The following is a 26,050-nucleotide window of genomic DNA, read 5'->3' as shown; positions in this document are numbered from 1 at the left end:
CCCTGCAGCACTTGCAGCCCCCCTTCCCTTCCCCTGACCTCTGGGTAGGAGAGCCCTGGAAACTGGCCAGTGATGTAATTGATCAGGCCCCAGGAACAGAACTTCCATAAAATCTCCTAAATGACAGGGCTCTGGGAGACTCCAGGGTGGTGACCACATTCCTGTGCTAGGAGGCCGGCCTGTCCACAGGGGGCAAGGTAGCTCTGGACCCCCGCCCCCCACCGCCCCTGCAACATACACACACCCTGCCCGCGCACCTCTTCCCTGTGCTTGTTCCTGAGTTCTACCCCTAATAATGACTAAGAGCGAATAAGCTTACTTAAATGTAAATAGAGTAAGACACGTGCACCTGTATCCTCACTGCATCATTACTCACAATAGTCAAGCTACAGAAGCAGCCCAAGTGTCCACTGGTTGATGAACACATAAAGGAGACACCGTGCATGTACACACACATACACAAGAATATTATTCAGCTATTTAAAAAAAAAAGAATGAAATCTCACCAGTTCCAACAACATGGATGAACTACAGCATATTACACTGAGTGAGATAAGTCAGATAGAGAACAAATACCATATGGTTTTACCTCTATGTGGAATCTAAAAAAAAAAAAAAAGAAGAACAAACAAAACAAAAACAGACTCCTAGATACAAAGAACTTTTTGGGGGGTGGGGGGGGGGGGGGGGGGGGGGGCATGAGCAAAACAGGGGAAGGCATAAAAGGTACAGACTTCCAGTTAGAGATTAATTAAGAGGACAGCACAGGGGATACAGCCAGTAACACTGTAACAACTCCGCACGGTGACAGCTGGGAGCTCGATTCACAGTGGGGGTCACTTCCCAAGGCACAGAAATGTTGAATCAGTATATGGTACACAAGACACTAGTGTAATATTTTATATCGACTGCACATCAATAAAATATAAATAGAGGTTAGCAAACAATGGCCCGCAGACCAACCCAGGTTTTTATACATAAAGTTTCACTGGAACGCCCACACTCATTCATTTACATGTTCAATGGCTCTCCGTCTGCCACAAGGGCAAAGCTGAGAAGTGACCCAGACCATCTTGCCCACAGACAAGCTTAAACTATTTCCTATGTGCCCTTTACAGTAAGGGAGGGTTCAGGACACAGAATGACTATTTGCTTCAGGTCACAAAATTCTAGAGACACCTGGGACCCAGATCTGCCTGCCCACTCTTGGACGGGGACTCTGTCGACACACCTCGCTACCCACTCCCTTTTCCCTGGCTCCAACTTACGGACCGACGGAACTCGGACTTCTGAACGGAGCCGCTGCCGCGGGCTTCCCAGAGTGCTGCCGAAGATGAGCACTGGGCCTCTGCCCCTCGTCGCGTCACCTGCCAGACTCTCCAGTCTCAGGTCAGACGTGCCCCCTACCGCCCCCAAAGCCACAGGTGACAGCTCTGTCCTGCTCCCTCCAGCTGCCCTTCAGCCCTTGACCCTCACCTCCCAAGGCACAGGCTCACTGACCAGCTCACTCCCCTTCAATCTGAAATTCGGGCTCTGATTTCGCTTCTGAACAGCTGCGCTGGGATCCTTCCTGTTTCATCCACACCCCGCCCGCCCGCCCGCACTCCCTCCTGCGGAGACATGTATTCTTTGTAAAGTATCGTGACTGTTTGTGTAAACTCCTGCACGAGGCTTCGCAGCCCTCCCTCGTACACATCTCCCGTGCCAACTAACGGGCACTGGGGGGCCTCGGTCAGTACCCTCAGGCCAGAGGAACTCCTACCCTCCCACTCAAACAACGCAGTGAGTAACGAAGCGAGGAGAGGGGTGGATGCAGAAGAGTGTGGGTGTCTATGACAGTTCTCTTCCCACCCTGTTCCAGCACGTTCCACCAGAGAGGGCTGCTTACCCCCACACAACACTTCTATCAGTACACTCGTTATTACAAAACATCAGGACAGCAAAAAGCAAAACTGTACTATGAGGTTTGCTACGTTGGAGTTTGAGCCAGAACACAATTTCATCCGTTCCTAGGCACTGATCTCTGAAGTCCTAAAATTTTTCTTTATATAAAATACCAATATTTGGGAGAGGAGAAGGGAAAAAATATATCAATATTTGCAAAACGAAAAATGATATCACGAGTTTATGATATCCTAATAAGGTAAGAGAAACAGTGTAGCAAAAAAATATAAACTTGGGGTGCCTGGCAGGCTCAGTCTGTACAGCAAGCAACTCTGAATCTCAGGGTCATGAGTTCAAGCCCCATGTTGAGCATGGAACCTACTCAAAAAATGTATATATACATGTATATATATACATGCATATACGTATACATATACATGGACACAAATACCTGTATACACACACACACACAGAGGAATCAGCACTCAAATTCCTGTTAGTGACTACATAACTCCACATGAGTTTCCTCAAATGTAAAATGTTGTGGATTGTCATCATTTGAGGTAGGGCTGCGGTAAAAGTGGTCCTGAACACTGAGTTAGCAGCTACTAAATCCCTGTTCTTGGGGGAAACACAGGGCCAGGTTTCTGTGAGCCTCTGGCCACATCGCCATCGATCAATCACTACATAACCTTGTTTTATGTGTTTCTGTATAAAGACCTCTTATTTAACATATCTTGACTCGTTACCACTGAGCTAACAGCCCACACACGGTAACCCACGCCTGGGCAAAAGCTTACTTCACGCGTGTTTTCTCTGTAAGGCACATCACGGCCTTCTTGCCCTCAGGAACATCAGACGGCACTTTAGGGCTAAGCAAACTCACCAATAAAAAAAAAACAACACGAAAACGAGGCACCAAAAAGACTGCAGAAAGGACACCTGTTAGCAGTGCGAGAGCTGGACCAAGAAGGGAGAGCAGCGCCCAGTCAGCCTCTGCGTGTGCGCAGGACACGACCATGACAGCCAGGACTGGCGCTGGGGTCCCGAACACAGTTCAGTGAGGAGGGGAGTCTGCAAATAACAAGGGCTGCGTGTGCCCACTTCTCAGGGCCACTGTGAGGATCTGCAGTGACACATGTTAAGTGCTCACCGCAGTGTCTGGCACACGGTGGGAACCGAGACAGGGTCAGTTACTTTAGAAACCACCCCTACTGAGGAAGGAACCCCACTTACTACACATCACAGCAAGCACTCACAAGAGGATTCAAAGTATCTTTCAAACAGTAGAACCAATTCATATCAGCCACTCAGTTCGGACGATAAGAATTCTGCACAGAATGATGCACTCCCGTCTACTCCGTTAGCTTTCTTCCCTTAACAGACACCTGTTACCGTCGCGCAAGGTGAAAAGCCCACATCAGGGCCCCACGGGACAGGTGCTGCCTGCTCCCCTCCTACCCTGCCTGCTGGGGTCCCTCGTCCATTTCCGAGATGGACAGAAGTGAGAAGAGCCAGTCTTTCCTCAGACTAGACTTCTGGGAGAAGAAACTCTGTTATCTGACCATGCACAGCTCTCAGACCAAGAAGAACTCCCTCGGTGTGGGATGCATGACCAGACAGGGAAACAACAGTCTACAAAACGCTCGTCGCTGTCCCTGGTCTGGATCTTGATTGGTTTTCAAATAACAGGTGAAGGCCCTCCTGAGTTTCATTTGGTCTTTGGCTTTTAATCCTATAACTGGGGCTGATGAGCCCCTATTCGTACACCCAAGCCCCAAACCCCAACCCCACACATAAGGCAAAGAAGGCATGCTTCCCACCAGATGACCCAATAAAGGCAGGGTAAATACCTCACCACTGGCCTTGTGGGGTCACCTACCAAGGAAGGGCTCAGTGAGGTGAGATGCCCTCAGAGCAGGAGACGTAAGCGGGACTCTGTTCAGTGACTTCCGGTCTGTCACGGAAACCCGCACCGTCCGACGCAAACGTGACAAGGAGTGGCGATTTTTCCAGGATATTCCGAGTCATGCTGCCTTAGGCTCTAGTAAAAACCAGTGAAAGTAAACTTATCAATCAGGATATTAAACTCCTGGAGTAACAATTTTCATCTAAATTCTTAACCTTAGCATCTCCGGGTGAACATTATGCAGCAGCGTGCTGGGGCCTGGGAGAGACAGACATCGAGCATGCACGGCTCTGTCCTCACCTCGCTCACTGTGCCGAAGGACAGGGCCGTGGGCCTCATCCCGTGCCGGGCAGGCCAGGCACGCACAAGAACCCACAGACCCTCTCGGATGAGCCCACCTGAATCTGGGAGAGTTCTGGAGCTGCACTGTGCCTTCAAAACCCCAGCTAAACACAGTGAGGGTGCAGAGGACGGACACAGGCTAGCACAGCTGAGGAACTGCATTTGTAAGTATCTAAAGGTCTGTTTTTTGTCATGTTTGTTTATTTTGAGAGAGAGAGAAAGCATGAACACAGGGGAGGGGCAGAGTGAGAGGGGGAATGGGGGGGGGAGAGTGAGAGAGAGAGAGAGAGAGAGAGAGAGAGAATCCCAAGCAGGCTGTGCATTGTGTGGGGCTCGATCCCATAAACTGAACTGAAATCAAGAGTAGGATGTTTTATCAATTGAGTGACCCAGATGCCCCTAAATGTCAGCTTAAAAACAGATACTTAACTCAGCTATTGGAAAACTTTTCAGCGTGTTTGGAACAACCTGGATAAATGGTTTACTTTTTCAACTTAGAATTTTATAGTATCTAAATATTTATCAAGTATTTCTGATGAAAAGTTAGCATCCAAATTGAACATGCTGGTAAGTATAAAATGCATATCAGATTTCAAAGACTTAGTATGGGAAAGAAAAATCTCATTCACAAATTTTTATATTGTTTACATATTGATATAATCAATATTTTAGACACACCAAATTTTGAAAATTATACTGAAATTGATTTCACCTTTTTTAAAAACTTTTTTAACATGGTTACTAGACAAGTTTTGCATTATATTTCTGTTAAGGCAGCACCAAAGTGAAAGAATCCTCAACTCTTTTTTTAAGATGGGTTAACTCAGGGGCACCTGGGTGTTTCAGTAAGTTGAGCGCCCACCTCTAGATTTCCGCTCAGGTCATGATCTCACAGTTCGTGGGTTCTGGGTTCGAGTCCCACATGGAGCTCTGCACTGACAGAGCAGAGACCGCTTGGGATTCTCTCTCTCCCTCTTTCTCTGCCCTTCCCCCACTCTTGTGTGCATACTCTCTACCTCAAAAATAAACAAACTTCAAAAAAATTTAAAAAAATGAGCTAACCAAATGAATCCAGGGAGAGGGACTGCTTTACCTACAATCTTTCTTCTCTTCCTTCTTTTCTAACTCTGCCTTTTCTTCCCCTTCCCACACATAATTCTCAGTTACTTGTATTTGACAAAAGTTAGCTCATATGAGTGTCCAATATGTCAACCCTACGAAGAAGTATCTGCTTCCCCCAAAATGAATCTGTATCTAAAAATGAATCAGGGGTGCCTGGGTGGCTCAGTCTGTTAAGCAGCCGACTTGAGCTCAGGTCATGATCTCATGGTTCGTGGGTTCGAGCCCCACATCAGGCTCTGTGCTGACAACTCGGAGCCTGTCTTTCGGATTCTGTGTCTCCCTCTGTCTCTGCCCCTCCCCTGCTCTTGCTCTGTCTCTCTCTAAGATAAATAAACATTAAAAAAAATTAAAAAAATAAAAATGAATCAGATTTTCTGAGGCTGGGCGACTCCTATTTCTCCTTCCACGTCCAGTGAGCACACATCCTATTCTCGGATTCCCTCCCGACTTCATTCTCTGAGCAGCATTTGTCAGTGGCGGTGTCCCTTGAAAACCCTGTGCCCACACCGTTCATTTCACAAGTACTGACTGACGACACCAGCTAGGTGCCCGGCACTCTTGTTGGCATTAGGGACACAGCAGCAGACATGAAGTCCTTTCTCTGTGGAGGTGCTGTCTAGATTCTAGAGGGCTCTAGGAGACAATAAGTAAAATGCAACAAGCCTCCATGGTGAGCACAAAGCCAGCTGTCCTGGCATGTAGAATCACACCTTCCCACCCTGTCAAGCTGCGCCCCACCAGCTGAATTGACGTGCACAAGCCCATCTGAGTGCTAACAAATGTTCTCAGACCTGGAGAGAGGGCTCAGATGAGCCTGACTGAGGCTTAGTCAAGAAGAGTCTTTTTTTTTTTTTTTTTAAATATTTATTTATTTTCAGAGAGAGAGAAAGCAGGGCAGGGGCAGGGAGAGAGGGAGAGAGAGAATCTCAAGCAGGCTCTGCACTGTCAGCACAGAGCCCGACGTGAGGCTCGATCCCAGAACCCATGAACTGTGAGATCATGACCTGAGCTGAAATCAGGAGTAGGATGCTTAACCGACTCGGCCAGCCAGGAGTCCCCGCATGGAGAATCTCTGTCACCACCCACCAGCTATATGGCCTTTCCAGATCACCTTCCTGCTGTGACTGGCCTCTCCATCTGGCAAACGTTCGCACTACCCCTGTCAAGGCCTTAACACGACAGATGACAAATGCTGGTGTTACTGCACCCTTGTCCCAATTTTTCAGTTGAAAAACAAAACTGGAGCTTGGCTAGGTCAGGTAGCTCGTACAAGGTCACCTGGCGAACAAACGGCAGAGGAAGACTCAAGCAAAGTACGTCAGAAACCAGGGTCCAAATCTGAAATAACAGGCTACATTTCCATGGAAATGCAATTACTCTGACTATAGCTTAACGTATCTGATGATGTGGTGGCAGGACTGGTGAGGAAGTTCTCACAAGCTAAGTAAGTTCTCTCTTATTCAGGCTTGTTAACATATGAAAAGCTTTTTAATATTATCCACGAGAAAAATATTAAAACCCAATTAAGATACCACTTTTCTAGGCTCCCGGGTGGCTCAGTCAGTTAAGTGTCGGATCCTCGGTTCACGTCACGACCTCACAGTTCATGAGTCCACGCTGACAGTGCACAGCCTGCTTGCGATTCTCCCTTCCTCCCCCACTCTCTGTTCCTCCCCTGCTCACGCTCTCGCTCTCTCGCTTTCTCTCTTTCAAAATAAATAAACTTAAAAAAAAGATACCACTTTTCACCCATCAGGTCTAAAACTTTGCAAACACTGCACTATACCGTACTGACACGCCTCTCGTGACAGGCTGGGTCACGCACGGCCGACATGCATCCGTGCGGCCTCTTTGGGAGAGCAGTTTAGAGACAGCCATCAAATCACAGAAGTATATGCCCCCGGACTCAGTAGCCCCACGTTTAGACATGTAACCTCAGACACGTGAAATGACTCATGCTGCGTGTTGTAACAGAAAGGGACTAGAAATAACCTCCTCAAGGTCATCTACAGAGGACTGCTTTCTTAAAAGTCAACATAGCCAGGGGCGACTGGGCGGTCTAGGTGGTTAAGCATCTGACTTCGGCTCAGGTCATGATCTCACAGTTCGTGAGTTTGAGTCCTACCTTGGGATCTCTGCTGTCAGCACAGAGCCCGGAGCCTGCTTCAGATCCTCCGTCCCCCTCTCTCTCTGCCCCTCCCCTGCTTGGTCGCTTGCTCTCTTGCTCTCCAAAATCAACACTTTTTAAAAGTAAAACCTTTAAAATAAAATAAAGGCATTAACTTAAAGCTAGCTAAATCGCTTTGCAGCCCAGCTCAAAGCAACCCAAGAATGGTCTAAACTCCCACAGTGTAGTATCGCTCCGAGCCCCTCCTCTGCTACTGCATAAAACTGACAGGCAGGGATTTCAGAAAAGGCTCAGCCTCCATGTCCGTCGGAGAGGTCCAATAAGGAGCGCCTGGGTGGCTTGGTCAGTCAAGCGTCCGACTCTCGATTTCAGCTCAGGTCATGATCCCAGGGTCCTGAGATCGAGCCCCATGTCAAGCCCCGACTCTGGGCATGGAGCCTGCTTAGGATTGATTCTCCCTCCCTCCCTCCCTCTCTCCCTCCCTCCCTCCCTCTCTCTCTCTCTCTCTCTCTCTTCCCCTCTGCCCCGCTGATGCACTCTCTAAGAAAAAAATGCAGCCTTAAAAATGAGATTGTTTTCAGCCACTGCACCTAAACAGGAAGTGCTCCCTGAGACACACATTACTGAGGGAACAATTGAAGATGCAGAAAGATGTTTACAGTAGGAAATGTGTTTGTGTGTGTGCATAAATATTTCTCATGGATAGCCATACAAAAAAAAGTGACGATACTTCCTGTGGGAAGGTGGGAAGAAGCGCCAACGTGGAATGTGCAGAAATCTCTCCCTATATGCATAGCAGGCTTTTAAAAATAAACATTAGACTCATCAAAGCTTGTCTCTCCTTCTTGCCGGGATGAGCACTGGGTGCTATATGCAGGGGACACTCACTGGATTCTACTCCTGAAATCATTATTGCACAATATGCTAACTTGGATGTAAGTTAAAAAAAATACATTATTAAAAAAAGAAACTCGTCTCTCCTTATTAAGTGACTGCACTGAAGAACTCGCTTTATAAACCTTAACTGTATTCTAATGCAAAACAGCCTGTGTTCAGGACAACAAAGGCCAAGGCGCAAAGAGCTGCTCAAAGTTTTTTTCTACGGTGTAAAAACTAACAGGCTTTACTCGACTCCAAGGACTGATTTTGAAGGCCTCAAATCTCAAACTTATTAAAACTTAACATTAAGCTATTGTTTTCTTTTTACACAAAACTCGGATTAGAGCCGCATGACCTGATTTTCCAGAGAGGAATGCTAACACCTTCTAGAGTGAGGCCAGCACTCCTAGCCCGCACTCTGCCACCCAGCAGCCGGGAAGAGCTTGCACCAGCTTCCTGCTCGGGAGACGCCCCGTCCACAATCCCCGGCCCGCGCCGCCACCGACCCCAGGCCACCAACCACCAACGGGCCCTCCCCCCCCCCCCCCCCCCCCCCCACGATCCCCCAGTCCCTCCTGCCTGGGAATTCCCATGTCTGGAGGCAGAAGTTCTACAGTAGACTGGCCTTCAATTTTCACATTTCATTCTAAGAAGAGCTGGCTTTGGGACAAACCCTCCTGCAGGAACTAACTGTGGAGTGGGACTAACCCATCACGAGTAAACACGGCTCTGTTTTCTAGAGCAGAGTTTCCACACATCAAACCACACATACACTTGATAAAGTAACGCAACAGCCCAGTCACCTCTCACCCCTAGAAGAGGACACGGGACAAGACCCAGGTGACTCTGGGTGTGGCCGTGACTTCTGAGATGCTACATGAAAGACACAATCCATGAGAAAAATAACTGACAACCTGGACTACATTAAAACCAAAAACTTCTAAACACAATGAAATAAAATAAAACATTTCTGCTCTGTGAAAGACATCGGCCAGAGAGGACGACAAACCACAGACTAGGAGAAAATACTGGAGAAAGACATCTCTGATAAAGGACCATTATCCAAAATACACAAAGAACTCTTCAACACCAACGGGAAGAAACAAGTAACCCAGTGAAGAAATGGGGCAGAAGACCGGACACCTCACCAAAGATGTACGGTGGACAAAGGCACGTGACAAGACGCACCACACCCCGTGTCATCAGGGCAATGCAAATTCAGACAAGGAGACGCCACCCACACCTGTGAAGACAGCCCAAACCCAGAGCACTGAGCACACCAAGTGCTGGCGAACGAGGACGCGGAGCGACGGAAGCTGTCCCTCTCCCGCTGTAGGTGATGCAGGGTGTCACAGCCACTCTGGAGGACAGTTTGGTGGTTTCTTACAAAACTGGACAACGTCTTACCCTACGACACAGCAATCCCACTCTTCAGTATTTAACCAAGTAAAACTTTATATCCACACAAAAACATGCACCAAGGCATTTATAGCAAAGCATCTTTATTCATAACCGCCCAAAGTTGGAAGTGACCAGCGCACCCTTCAGTAGAGATAAACGATACAAGCACACAACGAAAATCACCTAGGGCTAAAAAGAAATGTGCTCCCAAGCCACAAACAGACATGGACGAGCCTTGAACACATATGGCTACATAAGAGAAGCCAGTGTGAAAAGGCTCCGCCCTGGAGGATTCTAACTGTATGACATTCTGGAAAAGACAAAGCCACGGACACAACAGAAAAGATCAGCGGTTGTAAGGGAGGGATGAATAAGTAGACCAGGGAGGTTTTCAGGGTAGTGTGCACGGTACTCTAATGGCGGATGTATTTCATGTTACATTCGTCAAAATCCATGGGATGCACCCCAGCCAGAGTGAACTCCAATGCACAGCATGGACTCCGAGATCACCAGATCACGCAGGCGTCAGCGCTGGATACTGACTGTAACAAAAGGGACCGGAGAGTGGGGGAGGGCTGAGCGTGTGTGGAGACAGGGAGTATATGCCAGCTCTGTCTTTTCCACTCAATTTTGCTGGGTACCTAAAGAATAAAGTTTACTGAAATAGAAAAAAAAATACACTGTTAGCTAAGGTGACAATTCTGCAAGAAGAAAGAAAAGGGGTTTTACGATTCATTAAGAGAAATGGGAGCAGAGAACATAGCAAGGTCAGCTTAAAGTTTTTGAGTTCCTCCAGAAAGAACGATACAGCAATAATTATTTCCAGTATAAACTAATTCTGCTGCCACTTAAAGCAACATGTAAATTCTCATCGTTATGTTCAGGAGGGTTGCTGCTTAGAGCAACCGTAAAAGTTTGAAATGAAAAAAGTCAGACGGAGGGCGGGCGCTCCATGACCAGAAAGTAAATGATGCAGAGCAGCTAACTAGGAAGCGAGCCAGGTGCTGCATGAGACCCTCTCCGGGCGGGGGCGGGCACCCGACACCAGCAGCCGCCGGCACGAGCCCCTTCAGGTCGCAGGCCAGGAAGACACAGTCCCGAGACCGTTCCCAGGTCCTCAGAAGACAGATACAGATCGTCGTGAACTTCCACAACAGCTTTAACAGCAGCAGGAGTTTCCAAACATTTAACAACAACAACAACAAAAAAATTTTAGGACTACGTCATTAAAACAAAAAAAAAAAAGCTGAAAATCTGACCTAAATTTCATGAGACAAGGAAGAGAACTATGCACTGGAAAGGGGGGGGGGGAGGGGAACACATGTGTCACACACACAGGCCCCACCTGGGATCCTTTTAATTAAAAAATTCTAAACATTCCAAGCATATCTCCGAACTCGTAAGGCCAGCGGCTTTCGATCTTCTGCATGAAGGACACCTGCCCTCTTCCTCCAGGCAGGCAAAGGTTGAAGAGAAGGAAATACCCACTTCGCCGCGACCCCGGGGCAGGCCCCCACCGCCCCCCACCGCCCAGCGCGGCGACTGCAGCCTCCACTCTGCAGGAAGGCCAGCGCGCCGGGACCGGGGTGCTCCGGGGTGTGCGCGCCCCGCGCCCTCCCGCCCGGGTGTTGCCCTGGGGTGGGGGTGGGCGGGCGGCGAGCACCACAGCACCGGGGCCCCCGGACGAGCCCCAGATCCGAACGGGCCGCACGGCTCTCCCTCCGCACGGCTCCGGCCTCCCGCGCGCACCGCCGCCCCCCCCGCCCCGCCTCCTCCCTTACCTGCGCGGAGGCCGAGGCGGCGGCGGCGGGCGGCGGCCCCCCTTGCAGGCCGTCCTCGTCTTCGGGGGGCTCGTCCAGCAGCACCCGGCTCCGGCTCAGCTTCCACATGCTCCGAGGCGGCTCCGCGGTGCGTGCGTCGACGCGCGCCCCTCGTCGGCCGGCCCGCAGCGCGCGGACGTTCGGGCTGCGGCTCCTGCACGACCGGGACGCGGCGAGTGGGGCAGGGCGGGGCCGGGCGGCGGGGCCCGGCCCACCCCGCGGGGACCCGTCCGTCCCCGGGCCGCCTGAGCCCCCGCCCCCACCCCGGGCCAGGCCCAGGTCCACTGGGCACCGGGCTCCCCGCACCCAACCAGACGCCCCCACCCCTGACCAGGCCGCTACCCGCCTACCCCCGCCGGCCTCCAACCCCTCCTTAAAGCCCCCCAACCGGAGGTCACCGCCCCCACCCCGGCCGAGGGCCCCGCCCCCGGGGGCCGGGCTCAGACCCCAAGGACCCAGCTCCCCCTCAGTCCAGCGAGGGTCCCGCCCCCTCCCCGCCCCCTCCGCAAGACCCCGCCCCTCGCAGCCTACGTCCCCCGGAGGTCTTCACCTCGGGCGCCCCCAAACGACCAGCTTCATCCCGGGGTCATTCCTCCTGGCCCCTACTCATCTGGGGCAGCTCCCGCTTAACTCCCACCCTGGTCCGACCCCCCACCCCCACCCCGGGTTGACATTCTTACTTCGGGGACCCCTCACCACCCTGTTTCATCCCGGCTCCCCCCAGCCCTCACGGTCCCTTCTCAACCCGGGTCCTCCCTCAACCCGGGACCCCTTCACCCCGGCCCCCTCACCCCTGGCCAGACCGTCCCCCACCCCAGGCTGGCCTCCTCACCCCTCCCCGCACCCCTGATCTCGGCCCCCCTCACAGCCCGCACTCCTCACCCCTACCCCGTCTCCCACCCCGGGCCGACCCCTCACCCCGAGTTGACCCCCCCTTACCCTAGGACCCCCCACTCCGGGCCTCCCCTTCACCCCGAGCCCACCCCCTAGTCCCCGGAACCCCAACCCAGTCAGACCCCTCACCCCGGCCGTGGGGCGCGGCCAGGTCCGCCGGGCGGCGGCGCGGGGGCGGGGCCCCGGCGGCCGGCCCGCGGTCACCAAGGCAACGGCCGCCGGACGCGGGGCGGGCGCAGTGCGCATGCCCACTGCCCTCTGCCCGCCGGGCTTCCGCCCCCAAAAGGAAAGGCGGCGCGCGCGCGGCAGTGACCCCTGCGGGAGGACTCGGCCCCCGGGCGACTGCTGTCGACTTAGGAGCCCGGGGTCACAGGTGTCCCGGGGCGCGGCCGCGCCCAGGATTCGGCACGCGCGCAGGCCCACCCGGCGGCTCAAGTGACCTGCCTGCCCCCGCACCCACCCCATTCTGGCTCCGGCAGGTGCGCGCGGCCGCAGGTGCGCGCGGCCAGGCTAGCCGTGTCTGAGAGCCAACTGAAGCAGACCGCTGTGTGCAGGCGCGGGAGGGTACAGGAGGGGGCGGCTTTAGAGGGATCCGTGGTGGGAGAGGTCCGGAAAAAGGCAGCAGAGTCAGCTAGACGTCTAGTAGCCTGGTCAGAGTCAAACAGCCCCTAGCCACTTTGGAACCCGCACAGGCCTTGGAGCGGCGCTCTGGGCCTCAGCCGACCTGCGTCAACACTGGCCCCTCGCGTTCACGAAGCCTGACTAGTCAGTGCTGCAGTTCTGGGGCAAAAGAATGTGTAAATGATTTTCAGGGTTTCCTGACTATTGACAAACAAGAGGTGTGGATGTGCCAGACAGGGTACAGGTTACAGACAACCACCTGAAGGTACTTTTACAGGCATCTTGACAGTCTAAAAAGTAACACTTTTTCTAAGCTAAGATAGGTCACAGTCATAAGGAGTGTGACAGAACCCCCTGCCTGGACCCCAACCTGGAGAGTCAGAGGACCCATTTGAAGCTGAGGAGTCCTTGCCCCTCCCATAAAGTCAGAAATCGGAGAGACACTTCACACATCTCAAAGTACAAAATGACTTTTATTTCCTGTCTTTGGAAAGAGTCAAACAATAAAATATACTCAACTCCATTGCAATCACAGAAGTGCAAATTGAGATGTCCAGCTGTCAACGAGCTAGAGAGTATGATGCTAAATAAGTCATCAGAGAAAGACAGTTACCTTATGATCTCACTCATATGTGGAATTTAAGAAACAAAACAAAGAAAAGAGACAAACCAAGAAACGGATTCTTAACTCCAGAGAACACACTGCTGGTCACCAGAGAGCAGGTGGGTGGGGATGGGGAGACAGGTGATGCGGACAAAGGATGCACCTGTCGTGATGAGCACTGAGTAATGTACACAGTTATTCAATTTCAATATTATAAGCCTGAAACTAACAACACTATGTTAATTATACTGGAATTAAAATTACAAACTTAATTAAAAAGATACCCACCCATCAAAGTGGGTGTAACAAACATTTATAAAGACATATGTAGTGTTGGGAACAGTGTAGGGAAACCCTCATGGGCTGCTGGCAGCAGTGACAGTACAAAATTTTAGAAGGCAAGTTTGATCTATTTGCTAATAGCTCTCAAAAGTTTAATGGGGCACCTAGGTGGCTCAGTTGGTTAAGCACTGCCTCTTGGTCTCAGCTCAGGTCTTGATCTCAAGGTCATGAGTTCAAGCACTGTGTTGGGCTCCACACTGGGTGTGGAGCCTAAGTAAAAAATAAATAAATAAATAAATAAATAAATAAATAAATAAAATATTAATATGCATACCCTCCTACCCAGCAAAGTAACTTGTATAGAGAAACTTTTTACTCTATATACTTCTATATTGCTTGTGTTTTCACACTAAATATACATTCATATATTCCTTGAATAATTTACAAATATATTTCATAAAAGGAATCCAGAACCGTAAACACGATCTTAAGCTTTGTAACTTTACTACTCTAAAAATAATAATATAATCAAGGGCATCTTTTGGCTCTTTCAGAAGTGATTCGCAGCATTCTTTTAAATGAAAAGAGGGTCTGAATCTGTCTTTGGGGAAGGTCTGCAGGAGCCCTAAGAACAGACCCACTGGAGACAGGCATGCTGGCCCCTGTGGGGTTAGTGGTTAGGGTAGGGTCAGGGTTAGTGGCTAGGGTCAGGATCAGGGTTACGGTGATGGTTAGTGGTTAGGGTCAGGGTCAGGGTTAGGGTCAGGGTCGGGGTAAGGGTTAGGATTAGGGTTGGGGTTAGGGTCAGGGTCAGGTTTGGGGTAAGGGTTAGGGTTGGGGTCAGGGTTGGGGTAAGGGTCAGGGCCAGGGTTATGGTTGGGTTTGGGGTCAGGGTCAGGGTTGGGATAAGAATTAGGGTTTAGGGTTAGGATTAGGGTCAGGGTCATGGTTAACATTAGGGTCAGTGTTGGGGTAAGGGTCAAGGTTGTGTAAGGGTTAGTGTTTGGGTTGAGGTTAGGTTTAATGTTAGGGTTAGGGGTAGGGATGGGGTAAGAGTTAGTTTTAATGTTAGGGTTGGGGTAAGGGTTAGGGTTAGTGTTGAAGGGACTCAGTTGCTGAGCAGCATAAGCCAAATTTTAAATAGCAGCCAGCTACCTGGAAAGCAAGACCATCTGGTAACCCACAAATCCTCACATACTCCATAAGTCTCGAGGATCATGAGGTAAATAGTCACACACAGACTCGCACCTATCCGCACCCACCCCAAAAGATCTCTAGACCCACCACACGCAAATATTTCAATCATGTAACACAACAGAGCACTACAGATTAACCAGTAGGTATTAAATTTAGGAACTCTTGCTTCCTTGACTAAATAAGAATGTTAAAATTTACACACACACACACACACACACACACACATGCTTCTTCAAACCAGGTCCAACCAGCTCGGCCTTTGGACTGGAAAGGCTGAAGAATGCAATATGCATAGACAATGTGGCAATGCTTACGGTATGAACTGTGAACACACTGCGAGTCTATACCCCAGGTCCCATGGGGTCCTGTCAAAATAAACACACTCCAAGCACAAACACTGATAAAAGTCAAACACCACAAAGCAGAGATTACAAAACAAAGCCAGGATCCAAACACAGTCCTTTCAAGGACACTACAAACAAAACGTGGAAAACCAAGTCAGAACACTTCAACAAATAACCCAGATTCTTTTATTCATGCGAGAGGGGCCTGTGCTCAGACCAGGGGCTTCCTTTCGGCGCTAGAGCCACATTTCTTTGCTTTGAAAATCTTCACTCTAAGCCGTAACCCCCTGCGAATCCAGGACAGTCTGGAAAAGAAGGCCAGACTTGCTAAATAAAAAATGCTAAATTCCAGTTTATTTTAAACAGCATTCGTGTCATTTCTAGGAGAGCACGGCAGGGAAGGACATCTAGGACCGGAGGAGGTGAAACGCAGCAGCCCCAGCATGTGCCTGCTGCAGGCGGGAACAGAGAGAAGCCTGTTTGGGGCTTCAGGGTTCTGGAATTCTTTTTTTTATATACTTTTTAAAAAGTTTTATTTATCTATTTTTGAGAGAGACAGAGACAGTGTGAGCAAGGGAGGAGTAGAGAGAGAGAGAGAGAGAGAGAGAGAATCCCCAAGCAGGCTCCACATTGTCAGCACAGAGCCCAATGTGGGGCTCAAACCCACAAAACCAAGAGATCATGACCTGAGCCAAACCGAGAGTCTGACGCCTAACTGACTGAGCCCCCCAGGTGCCCCTGGCCTCTGGGAATCTGAGAAGCACTCCCCACGTGCTCTAGGCCTCTGACCTGCCATCACTTAGTCACTCATTTAGGATTTTTATAAAATTAACTCGTGCAATTAAACTTCACACGTGGTGCACTGCACACGATTCGGTGTCACAAAGACAACCTTACACATAAGAATTTGTTTCTGTGTCCAGAAAGACATGGTTAAAAAACCTTCCATGAGCCCCACCGCCCTTCGGAGGAAGCTACTTTAGCCTGAATTGCCCTTGCTGGCTCCTAGAGCCCCTGAAAATTCACTAGTGGAGAAACACTTTTTACTTATTAAAGGTCGAGTCTGCCATTTCTGCCTGAAGGCTCAACTTAGTGAGGTTTTACCCTGGCAAAATTAATTTCAAATGAAAGTATGGCCTATGGTACCACATAGAACTTTCTAGCAAAATTACTTGAAAACTAAAGCAACTGCCTCAGGAGAGCGTGCATGCCTCCCCCCGCCTCCCGACTTGGAGACCACAGTTCCCAGGGAGGTGAGCTGCGTTTCCTGTCTGGGACTCACTCCTCACACGGCCTGGGAGCCACAGAGGCAGTGTCCAACGGCCTGAGCTCCAGATCCTTCACTGTGGGTACAGAGCCACACAACGTTCTATACCCATCACACCTTCTCCGGAGCTTCTCAGGTACCCCTCACAAGTGTGCATTCCTAGCATAGTGCCAAGAACAAACTGTGGGCCAAATAAATATTCACGAATCGATCCACTCATTCTCTCAGCTCAACAGCACACATAGAAATAATGCTGGAAACTGCAGCTACTATTTACTGAGTGCTTACTGCACACAAGGCGTGCGGTTGTATTTTATACACATTATCTCATTTAATGGAAGGAACACAGCATTTGAAGCCCATTGACCTGGATTAGAAATCTAGCTCTACTTAGAAAAAACGAGACCTGAGAGAGTTTCACCAAAATGCATGCTCGTCATGCGTGGGGAGTAAGCCTGGGGGCAGAGTGAGGAAACTCCACTTTGGTTTATATAGTTATAGAAGTTGTTACCATAGATTTGTATAGTCACACACCATGTATGGGCCTCGTGTGTTATTTATCTGCTATGAATTATGTATGCAAAGTGTTCAAAAAGTATTTGCTCTTTTGATTTTTTAAGAAATCTACTTTGTGAGGGGGGCCTGGGTAGCTCAGTCGGTTAAGCGTCTGACCTCGGCTCAGGTCATGATCTCACGGTTCGTTAGTTCAAGCCCCACATCAGGCTCTGTGCTGACAGCTCAGAGCCTGGAGCCCTTCGGATTCTGTGTCTCCCCTCTCTCTGCCCCTCCTCTGCTCGTGCTCTCTCTCTCTCTCAAATATAAATAAGCATTTAAAAAATTTAAAAAATGGGGCGCCTGGGTGGCTCAGTCGGTTGGGCGTCCGACTTCGGCTCAGGTCACAATCTCGCGGTCCGTGAGTTCCAGCCCCGCGTCGGGCTCTGGGCTGATGGCTCAGAGCCTGGAGCCTGCTTCCGATTCTGTGTCTCCCTCTCTCTCTGCCCCTCCCCCGTTCATGCTCTGTCTCTCTCTGTCTCAAAAATAAATAAAACGTTAAAAAAATTTTTTTTTAATTTAAAAAATAAAAAAAGAAATCTACTTTGTGAACTATAAACAGTTCACACATTGCAACAGACAGGGAATTTACAACAAACTCAAATAATTGATTTGTTCTAATTTATTTCCTATTTTTCACATAAAAAAACCCTACAATAACCTCAGCAACTGCATCCAAACACATACATAATGATACATAAAGACTCACATTCCTGCAATTAAACCGAATGTATACCATATATATTATGAATAGTCATGTACATATTCATGTGAAATGTGTTTTCTGTTCTGGTACTGTTCTGTTTTTCAGATTAAAAAATCCCTTGGCAAATTTTGCCATTTCATCCTTTTCACTACAACTCGCTGTGGGGTAGGAATGGGAACGCCTCACAGGAAAGAAACCGAGGAGGAAAGAGGAATCTGGAAGGCTTGCTGACGCATCAAGATGCGACGTGCATTTGCTGTGAGGCTTTGGGAGAGTTACTTACCCTCTCTGAGCCTTGGATTTCCATCTGTAGCCTGAGCATGATTCCTCTACCTCCCACTCGCTTGTAAAGCCCCCAGGAACACAGTTTCTGGGTCTCAGGTGCGGGCTCTGGGTCAACACAAATGGCAAAACACCTGCTTCTGTGACCTGAGTCAGAACTCGGTCACTTAACAAGCCCTGTGTGAGGCGACAGAAATGCTACCCTTGACCAAACTCCAGGGAGGCTCCTCCAGGGCCCTGACCCTCACTGTCCGACCACAGTGCCGGCCCTGTGGGGCCTGTGTCGCCCAGTCTCAGGGAGCCCCCAGCTCTGTGTCTGACTAGGCTCCTCACCGCCCCCCAGGTGAGTCCGATCGCCTGGCCCGCCTTCAGCATGAAACCTGTCTGGAAGAACCCCCAGCCCCTGATGCTTCCTCGTAGTGGTGTCCCTCCACGCCCCACCTGCTCTGGGGTGCACACCCCACCCACTGGGCCCCACCCACTGGTCGCCAGATGGAGCCCCTTTCCACCATTAGCCCTCATGTCAGAATAACCTTTCTTAAACAGAGGTGCCAAGGGTGGGGACACAGCCTTTATTAGAACAGCATTCACCCCTCACACCCTGAAACTAAGTGTGAAGGCACAGAAACAGTGAGCCCCACCCTGCCTCCGAGCCCCTCCCTGCAGGCTGGTCCCTGACTGAGGGCCACCTTGGAGGGTCAGCCAACCATCCAGTGCCCCTCCGCCGTCACCAGACCCAAGGCCAGCACCTTTTAGTCCCCACTTCTCCCGAGGGGGTGGTAAGAGTGCAATCATCCAAGACAGTGGCAAGAAGGCCACGAAGCACCCTCACCCTCCACCCATCCTTCATTTTTAAAGCAGTTTGTATCTGATGTCTCGTCTGAGTCATTCCTGTGTCTTAGTTAACAAGGGCGGTATTTATTCCTTTTTAAATTACAGTCATTTTAAAAGGCTTTCTATATTTAAATAGTTATATCTATACGTTTTTGAAATATGGAAACAGAAACTTATAAATATGCATTTTTCAATGTTTATTTGTTTTGAGGAGGGGTGTGGAGAAAGGAGAGAGACTGAGAGAGAAACCCAGGCAGGCTCTAAGCAGTCAGCACAGACCCTAGCAGGGCTTGAGCTCATGAACTGTGAGATAGTGACCTGAGCTGAAACCAACAGTCGGATGTTTAACTGACAGAGCCCCCACAGGGCTCCCTAAACATGCATTTTTAAAGAACCTGTTATCAGGGACAGGAGAGCAGAGGCCAGCCCAAGCGGCCGACCCAGGGACGGCTTCCCCAGCTGCTCCTCTGTGACGTTGAGTCACGTCACCTCTCTGTGCCTGGCCCGCCCTCACAGGTAAGTAAGGCCTGAGCAGTGACAGGTGTGATATCATGTGGTACCTCGGGGACCTTCAAGTCGTGCCTGGGGCGCAGTTAGTGCAGAGAACCTGCAGACAGTCTCCCTGAAGGCCCGCAGCCAAGCCCAGAGGAGGATGACCCAGAGATGGAGCTGGGACGGCCTTGGCCACGGGCCGTCCCCCGTGGACCCCCGACCCCCGTCCCCGCGGACTCCCGTCCCTACGGACCCCTGTCCCCACAGACCTGTCCCCGTGGACCCCGCGCCCTGGACCCCATGCATGCCCCCTGTCCCCGCGGACCCCCCTCCCCACAGACCCCTGTCCCCACGGACCCCTGTCCCCGCGGATCCCCGTCCCCATGGACCCCCGTCCCCTGACCCCCGTCTCCACAGATCCCCGTCCCCCCGGACCCCTGTCCCCACGGACCCCGTCCCCCGACCCCTGTCCCCACGGACCCTGGTCCCCACGAATCCCGTCCCCCGACCCCTGTCCCCACGGATCTTCGTCCCCGCGGACCCCTGCCACTGGGCCACTGGAACCCCGGGGAAGCTGCTTCTGCATCAGGGGCCCTGGGGTTGCTCCAGCAGGAAGGCTGCAGGGGGTGGGAGGGCTGGGGGGATGACACCTGGAGGACGGAGAGCGGCCCACTGTCGCTACCAGGGCAGTAACGCCTGCTCCTGAGCCAGTACACAGATGCTGGCCAGGCTGCCTAGGGGGAAGGGGTTAGAGTTGCGGCTGGCCAGTTCCCTGGGGGTCTCAGGGTCTCGGGGGGTTGTAGGGGAGGAAGCCCCCCCCCACCCGTGCCCTCCTGGGTTCCAGGGTCCCCCCCTCCGCCCTCCTGGGTTCCAGAGCTGGACCCAAGAAACAAACACAACAGGAGATCATGTGTGTGAGTTCCTGAACAGGGAACACTGCTGTTCTGAGGCCCCTGCCCCTTCTCCCGGGCAGAGTAATGACTGCAGGGGATGTGGGCCATGGGAGGGGCATTTGGGAGGTGTGGCCATGTGTAACAGTGTGGGGTGGGGCCTGTGACAAGCGTCCATCCTCCCAGTGGGCAGACTCCAGGGACGGGATTGGTACCAAGAGCTTCCTTGGGGGTGGGGGGGGGCCAGAGGGGGGCCGGGGGGGTCTGTGTGCAGGCAGATGGGGAGCATTCACAGAAAGCCCCTCCAGGCACCTGCTGGTTCTCCATCGTCCTCTGCTCAAAGTAATCAATAGACTCAAGCGTCAACTTTGGGGTGCTGTGTCCTGAACTCCTTCAGTTAACTTTCCGTAAGGACTCCCCTGGGGGCAGGGCTGGGGGAGTGTCCGGTCTTGGGGCAACTGGGTGCCCGGCTCACTGGCAGGGTGTCAGCACACAGGGCCGGCTGCCCATTTCGACTCACACACGCACACACATCACACACATGCAGGGGTGCATGTGCACACACACACACACACACACACTGGAAGTGCAGGAAACCCGCCCGTCTACACTGTGCTCACAAGGCCCTATGCAGGAGAACCAGGTAGACCCGATGGTCTCCAGCAAAGAACTTGAGGGAATAATTAGCTTTCGTTGACCCTTGAGTAAATCCCAACTCACCATCGGATCTGTCACTTTTTAAAGATGTTAAATGTAAAAAAAAACTTTTTAAAGAAGAAAAACACCAGGACAGTAATTACAGCCTTCGACAGAGGACTGCTGACTCCCCCCCTCCCCCCTGTGCAAACTCCAAACCCAGAGGAGTGAAGCACTGACCGGGTGGCGGGGGGAGGTCAGCTCAGAAAGCCCTGGGCCCACAGTCCCAGGAAGGGAGGTGTTCGCGGTGGGGGACACTCACGGCCCACACCCCACCCCCGAGCCTGGACCATGTCATGATGCCACACTCTTCTTTTCCTTCCCCTCTTTGCCTTCTCTTCTTTGGTTTGTTCTTCTTTTTATAACTGTACTATTTGTTCATTTATTTATGGGGGGAGGGGCAGAGAGAGAGAGAGAGAGAGAGAGAGAGAGAGAGACTCTCAAGCAGGCTCTGCCTGTCAGCACAGAGCCCGACGTGGGGCTCGATCCCACAAACCATGAGATCCTGACCTGAACGGAAACCAGGAGTCAGTTGCTAAATGGACTGAGTCACCAGGTGCCCCTAAACTGTATTTTTAAAAGTCTTCTTACACAATTTGCCTGTTCCTTCTCATTCAATTTAACAGCAATATATTTGCTATACTCATGTGAAAATATTCAATACTTTTAAAAAAATATGTATCTTTTCTGCTTACAAGAATAACACACGTTCACAATTGGTAAATAGTGAAAAGCACAGAGTAACGAGACTTTTGCAATTATCCAATCTGCAATAGCTCAGCAATCATGCCCAGCGACTTGGCACTTGAGATGCACGACCAACAGGGCGCTGCAGTTTTAAACCATAATGCCACCCCCCCCCCAAGGCCCTGCCTGCTCCGATCCCTCCCCCGTGGCCCCTGTACCTGCACAGACCCCCACCTCAGGGCCCCCTGGGTCCAGGGGTTCCCAGCCCCCTTCCCACCCCCAACAGGCGGACTTGAGCTGGGCCCTTGTGTGTCCTTCCTTCTTCCAGAGCCAGGAGCTCCTGTCGATCACCTTCTGCCCACATCGGGCGGCACGTGGGCCCCTTGGCCAAGGCCATGCAGACCCCTTCCAGGAGGGGGCTCCTTACTCAGGAGCATCTTACTAGTGGGTGACTGACCCTACCTCAGCAGCCCTCCCTCCCTGCCTCCCCTCTCCATCTCTCCCTGTCTCTCCCTCCTTGTCTCTCCATCTCTTTCTCCCTGTCTCTCCTTCCCTGTCTCTCCCCCTGTCTTTCTCCCTGTGTCTCTCCCTCCCTGTCTCTTCCTCTGTTTCTCTCTCCCTGTCTCTCCCTGTCTCTTCCTCTGTCTCTCCCTCCCTGTCCCTCCCTATGTCTTTCCCTCCCTGTCTCTCCCTCCCTGTCTGTCTCCCTGTCTCTTGGTTCTGCATGTATTTGCCCGGTGGATTTTGTAGTTAATTCAGTCCTGAGGTTAAACCACATCAAGGTCCACCTGAAGGGAAAGCAGGCCAGTTATAGGGGCATCTTCAGAGCAGACACGTCCCTAGCGCTGACCCCGGTAGATAGATGAGCCCGTAATTCCACATGATGAGTGCAGTGAAAACCACAATTTCTTTTTTTTTTTTTTTTATTATTTATTTTTGGGACAGAGAGAGACAGAGCATGAACGGGGGAGGGGCAGAGAGAGAGGGAGACACAGAATCGGAAACAGGCTCCAGGCTCCGAGCCATCAGCCCAGAGCCTGACGCGGGGCTCGAACTCACGGACCGCGAGATCGTGACCTGGCTGAAGTCGGACGCCCAACCGACTGCGCCACCCAGGCGCCCCTGAAAACCACAATTTCAAATGGGTGCCCGCTGGGTGCCCACAGATTTTAAAATAGGCAGGAATTACGGTGAAAGTTGGTTAAGTGTCCAACTCTCCATTTCCGCGCAGGTCATGATCTCACGGTTTATGGGTTTGAGCCCTACATCGGGCTCTGTGCTGTGTCAGCTTGGAGTTTGCTTGGGATTCTCCCTCCCGATGTCTCTCTCTCAGCCCCTCCCCCCTCTCTGCCCTCCCCCACTCTCTCTCTCTCTCTCTCAAAATAAATAAATTTTAAAACATAAAAATAAAAAAAACGAATGCGGCACCTGGGTGGCTCAGATGGTTAAGTGTCCAACTTCAGCTCAGGTCATGATCTCACGGCTCGTGGGTTCAAGCCCTGTGTTGGGCTCTGTGCTGACAGCTCGGAGCCTGAAGCCTGCTTTGGATTCTGGGTCTCCCTCTCTTTCTGCCCCTCCCCTACTCATGCTCTCTCTCTCTCTCTCTCTCTCTCTCTCTCTCTCAAAAATCGACATTAAAAAAAATTAGAAAAAAGTAAATAAAAAACATAATTTATTATTATTCTTCTTCTGTGACAGGAGCCATGGCCCAAGAAGGAGGAAAACCAGAAGTCATTTTTGTCACGACCGTTTACTGACCGTGGTTGGCAGAAGATCCGTGTCTCAAAGTACAACCAGGGCTTTACAACATAGACATGTTAGCAAGAGTTCTTGATTTTCACATGAGGAAAGGAAGTGAAAAACAATATTTGACCTCTCAGAGGCCCAGTTTACCTACCTATTGCGGTAAAAGAGAAACATCTGGGTGTGGCACGGAAGTCCCCATTTGAAAATAAACACAGCTTTCGCCGGGGCACCAGACAGCGGTGGACTGTTAGCCCTTAATACATTCATCTTTGCTGTGTTCTTGTTCTAGAAAGACTACTGGGCCTGATTGCCCTCCCTAAATCTCTGTTCTTGTCTCTAAACGAGCTATTTCTCAGAGCTTGGAAACAGGCTTCGCGTCTGAGAGGCTTGTGTCCCGGAGGGTCTAGGACAAGGACTCTGTCCAGCCAGAGGGGACCCCGGCCCTGGATCTTGTTCCCAGGCAGGATTTCCATCTGAACACAAAATGACTTCCTCTCTCTAACCCCCCCCCTCCCCGCATCCCCCCTACGGTTATTTGTCTGGGGAATCCAGGCATCAAAGACTTTGGTAATAATTACATTTCCTTCAATGGAGACAGGATCTCACCCTTCCGGACTGAAACCCTCCGATGGGCGAGCTGGTCTGAGGTCCCTGATGGCCCTGCCCTCCCCTCCTCACTCCTGCCAGCTGCCACCCACATCCTTGGGGGCACCTGCCCGCCTGTGTGTCTCCCTCGTTATCTGTCACATTGAGTCGAGTGACCCCAACACACAGCGAGTTCTGAGCCTTCAGAAAACACACTTGTAGCCTCAGAGTGAGTAAAAAAAAAATCCATGGTCAAATTTTGGGGAGGTTTTCAAATTACCATTTGAATGGCTAATTTGGTGTGAAAACATTACTATTTTTCATTCAGAAATGCTTTGGCTTACCCATAAACAAGACACCTCTCTAGAAGGACACAGAATGTGGACCCTCAGACAGCACTGAAGTGCAAAGCTCTGGAGATTAAGGTTTGCTTGGACACCCCCCCCCCCCCCCCCCCCCCGCTCAGCAAAAACTCCTGGAATGCCTTCCCTGCAGAGCACAGGAAAGAGGGCTGTTTGGTCTGTAAGGCGATTGGGGTTACTTTATAAACCTGGGGGTGAATTTCTCATTCATAAAGGCAGTGTTTGGGATGCGGGAACTCCAAACAGGCCTGATTTTCATTTTCCCTCCAGCACCGTCATGGTCACATGCACGTCCTTTTGTGGATTCGAGGCCCCCTGGCCACAAAGTTTACCTCATGGGGCTGGCGGGGAACCATGGAAGAGAACAGGATGTAGAACTGCGCAGCCCTTGGGGGCTGGGGAGAATCCCCCCCGCCCCCAGTTAGCCCTGGGGGGCCAGTCCATCTCCCACCATCACCGTAGGCAGAAAGAGTTGGGAGGATCCCCGGAAAAAGATAGACACAGCTTTCCTAACACAACAAAAGTCATTTCAGGCCCCTGGACATCTTGTGAAAGTCTAAGAACAAACAGCGACCATGAGGCCAGGAGACACCTAACCGTATTCAGAAGGGCCAACTGGCCTCTCACATAGCTTGCTGATCTCTGCAGGATCTAGATCTAACCCCCTCTGGGTAGTCAGATCCCCCACCAGCAGCGGCTCTTGACTTTGACCTGGACGCAGTCACCTTAGAATGACTTCTGCCCCAGTTCGGCGCTGAACTCCCCATTGAGCAAGCCTCTCTGTGGGTATGTGTGCCCCTTGGCTTATAGCTTCCCCAGGTCTGTTGTTGGGGGGATGCTGCTTCTGGAAAGATCCCCGGGTTCCCCTTTACTGGTTGCAAGTAAAACCCTCCTTTTCCTATTCTCTTTGGCTGGATATCCACCAAGAGGAGAACCCAGTTTTGGATGACATCATCAGCTGGGGGCCAAGCCCATCCTCTGAGGTCATGAGCCCTGAGGGCCCAGACCATTCTTAGAGGTCACCCAGCCCTGTCCTCAGAGGTCACCAGCCCTGGGGGTCCAGCCCATCCTCCAAGGTGACCAGCTCAGGGGACCTAGCCCATCCTCAGAGGTCACCAGCCCTGAGGGCCCAGCCCTGTCCTCAGAGGTCACCAACCCTGGGGGCCCAGCCTGTCCTCAGAGGTCACCAGTCCTGGGGGCCCAGCCTGTCCTCAGAGGTCACCAGCCCTGGGGGCCCAGCCTGTCCTCAGAGGTGACCAGCCCTGGGGGCCCAGTCCTGTCCTCAGAGGTCACAGCCCAGAGGCCTAGCCCATCTTTCAAGGTCACCAGCCCTGGGGGCCCAGCCCTGTCCTCAGAGGTCACCAGCCCTGGGGTCCCAGCCGGGCCTCAGAGGTCACCAGCCCTGGGGGCCCAGACCTGTCCTCAGAGGTCACCAGCCCTGGGGGCCCAGCCGGGCCTCAGAGGTCACCAGCCCTGCGGGCCCAGCCCGTCCTCAGAGGTCACCAGCCCTGGGGACCCAGCCTG

At 51.5% G+C, this 26,050-nt stretch overlaps 1 protein-coding gene and 1 long non-coding RNA gene across 2 annotated transcripts in view; one reads left to right on the top strand and one right to left on the bottom strand.

The window, feature by feature from the left end:
• Positions 1 to 12,551, bottom strand: part of TDRP (testis development related protein) — a 40,555-nt gene extending 28,004 nt beyond the window's left edge. Inside the window, exons 1-2 of the mRNA XM_049631851.1 lie at positions 12,509 to 12,551; positions 11,447 to 11,639 (exon numbers count right to left, since the gene is read on the bottom strand). Of these exons, the coding sequence (XP_049487808.1) occupies positions 11,447 to 11,554 (108 nt within the window). The 5' untranslated portion in view covers positions 11,555 to 11,639; positions 12,509 to 12,551. The remainder of the gene's footprint in view (positions 1 to 11,446; positions 11,640 to 12,508) is intronic.
• Positions 12,552 to 20,700: 8,149 nt separating this feature from the next.
• LOC125923511 (uncharacterized) overlaps positions 20,701 to 26,050 on the top strand; it is a 6,218-nt gene continuing 868 nt past the window's right edge. The window contains exons 1-4 of the long non-coding RNA XR_007458070.1: positions 20,701 to 20,857; positions 23,532 to 24,393; positions 24,493 to 24,589; positions 25,060 to 25,312. This is a non-coding gene — a long non-coding RNA (uncharacterized LOC125923511). The remainder of the gene's footprint in view (positions 20,858 to 23,531; positions 24,394 to 24,492; positions 24,590 to 25,059; positions 25,313 to 26,050) is intronic.

The sequence above is a fragment of the Panthera uncia genome, chromosome B1 (assembly GCF_023721935.1).
Source record: "Panthera uncia isolate 11264 chromosome B1, Puncia_PCG_1.0, whole genome shotgun sequence".
Classification (NCBI taxonomy): domain Eukaryota; kingdom Metazoa; phylum Chordata; class Mammalia; order Carnivora; family Felidae; genus Panthera; species Panthera uncia.
Note: the sequence above shows the minus strand (reverse complement) of the source record. Positions and strands in the feature narration are given on the sequence as shown.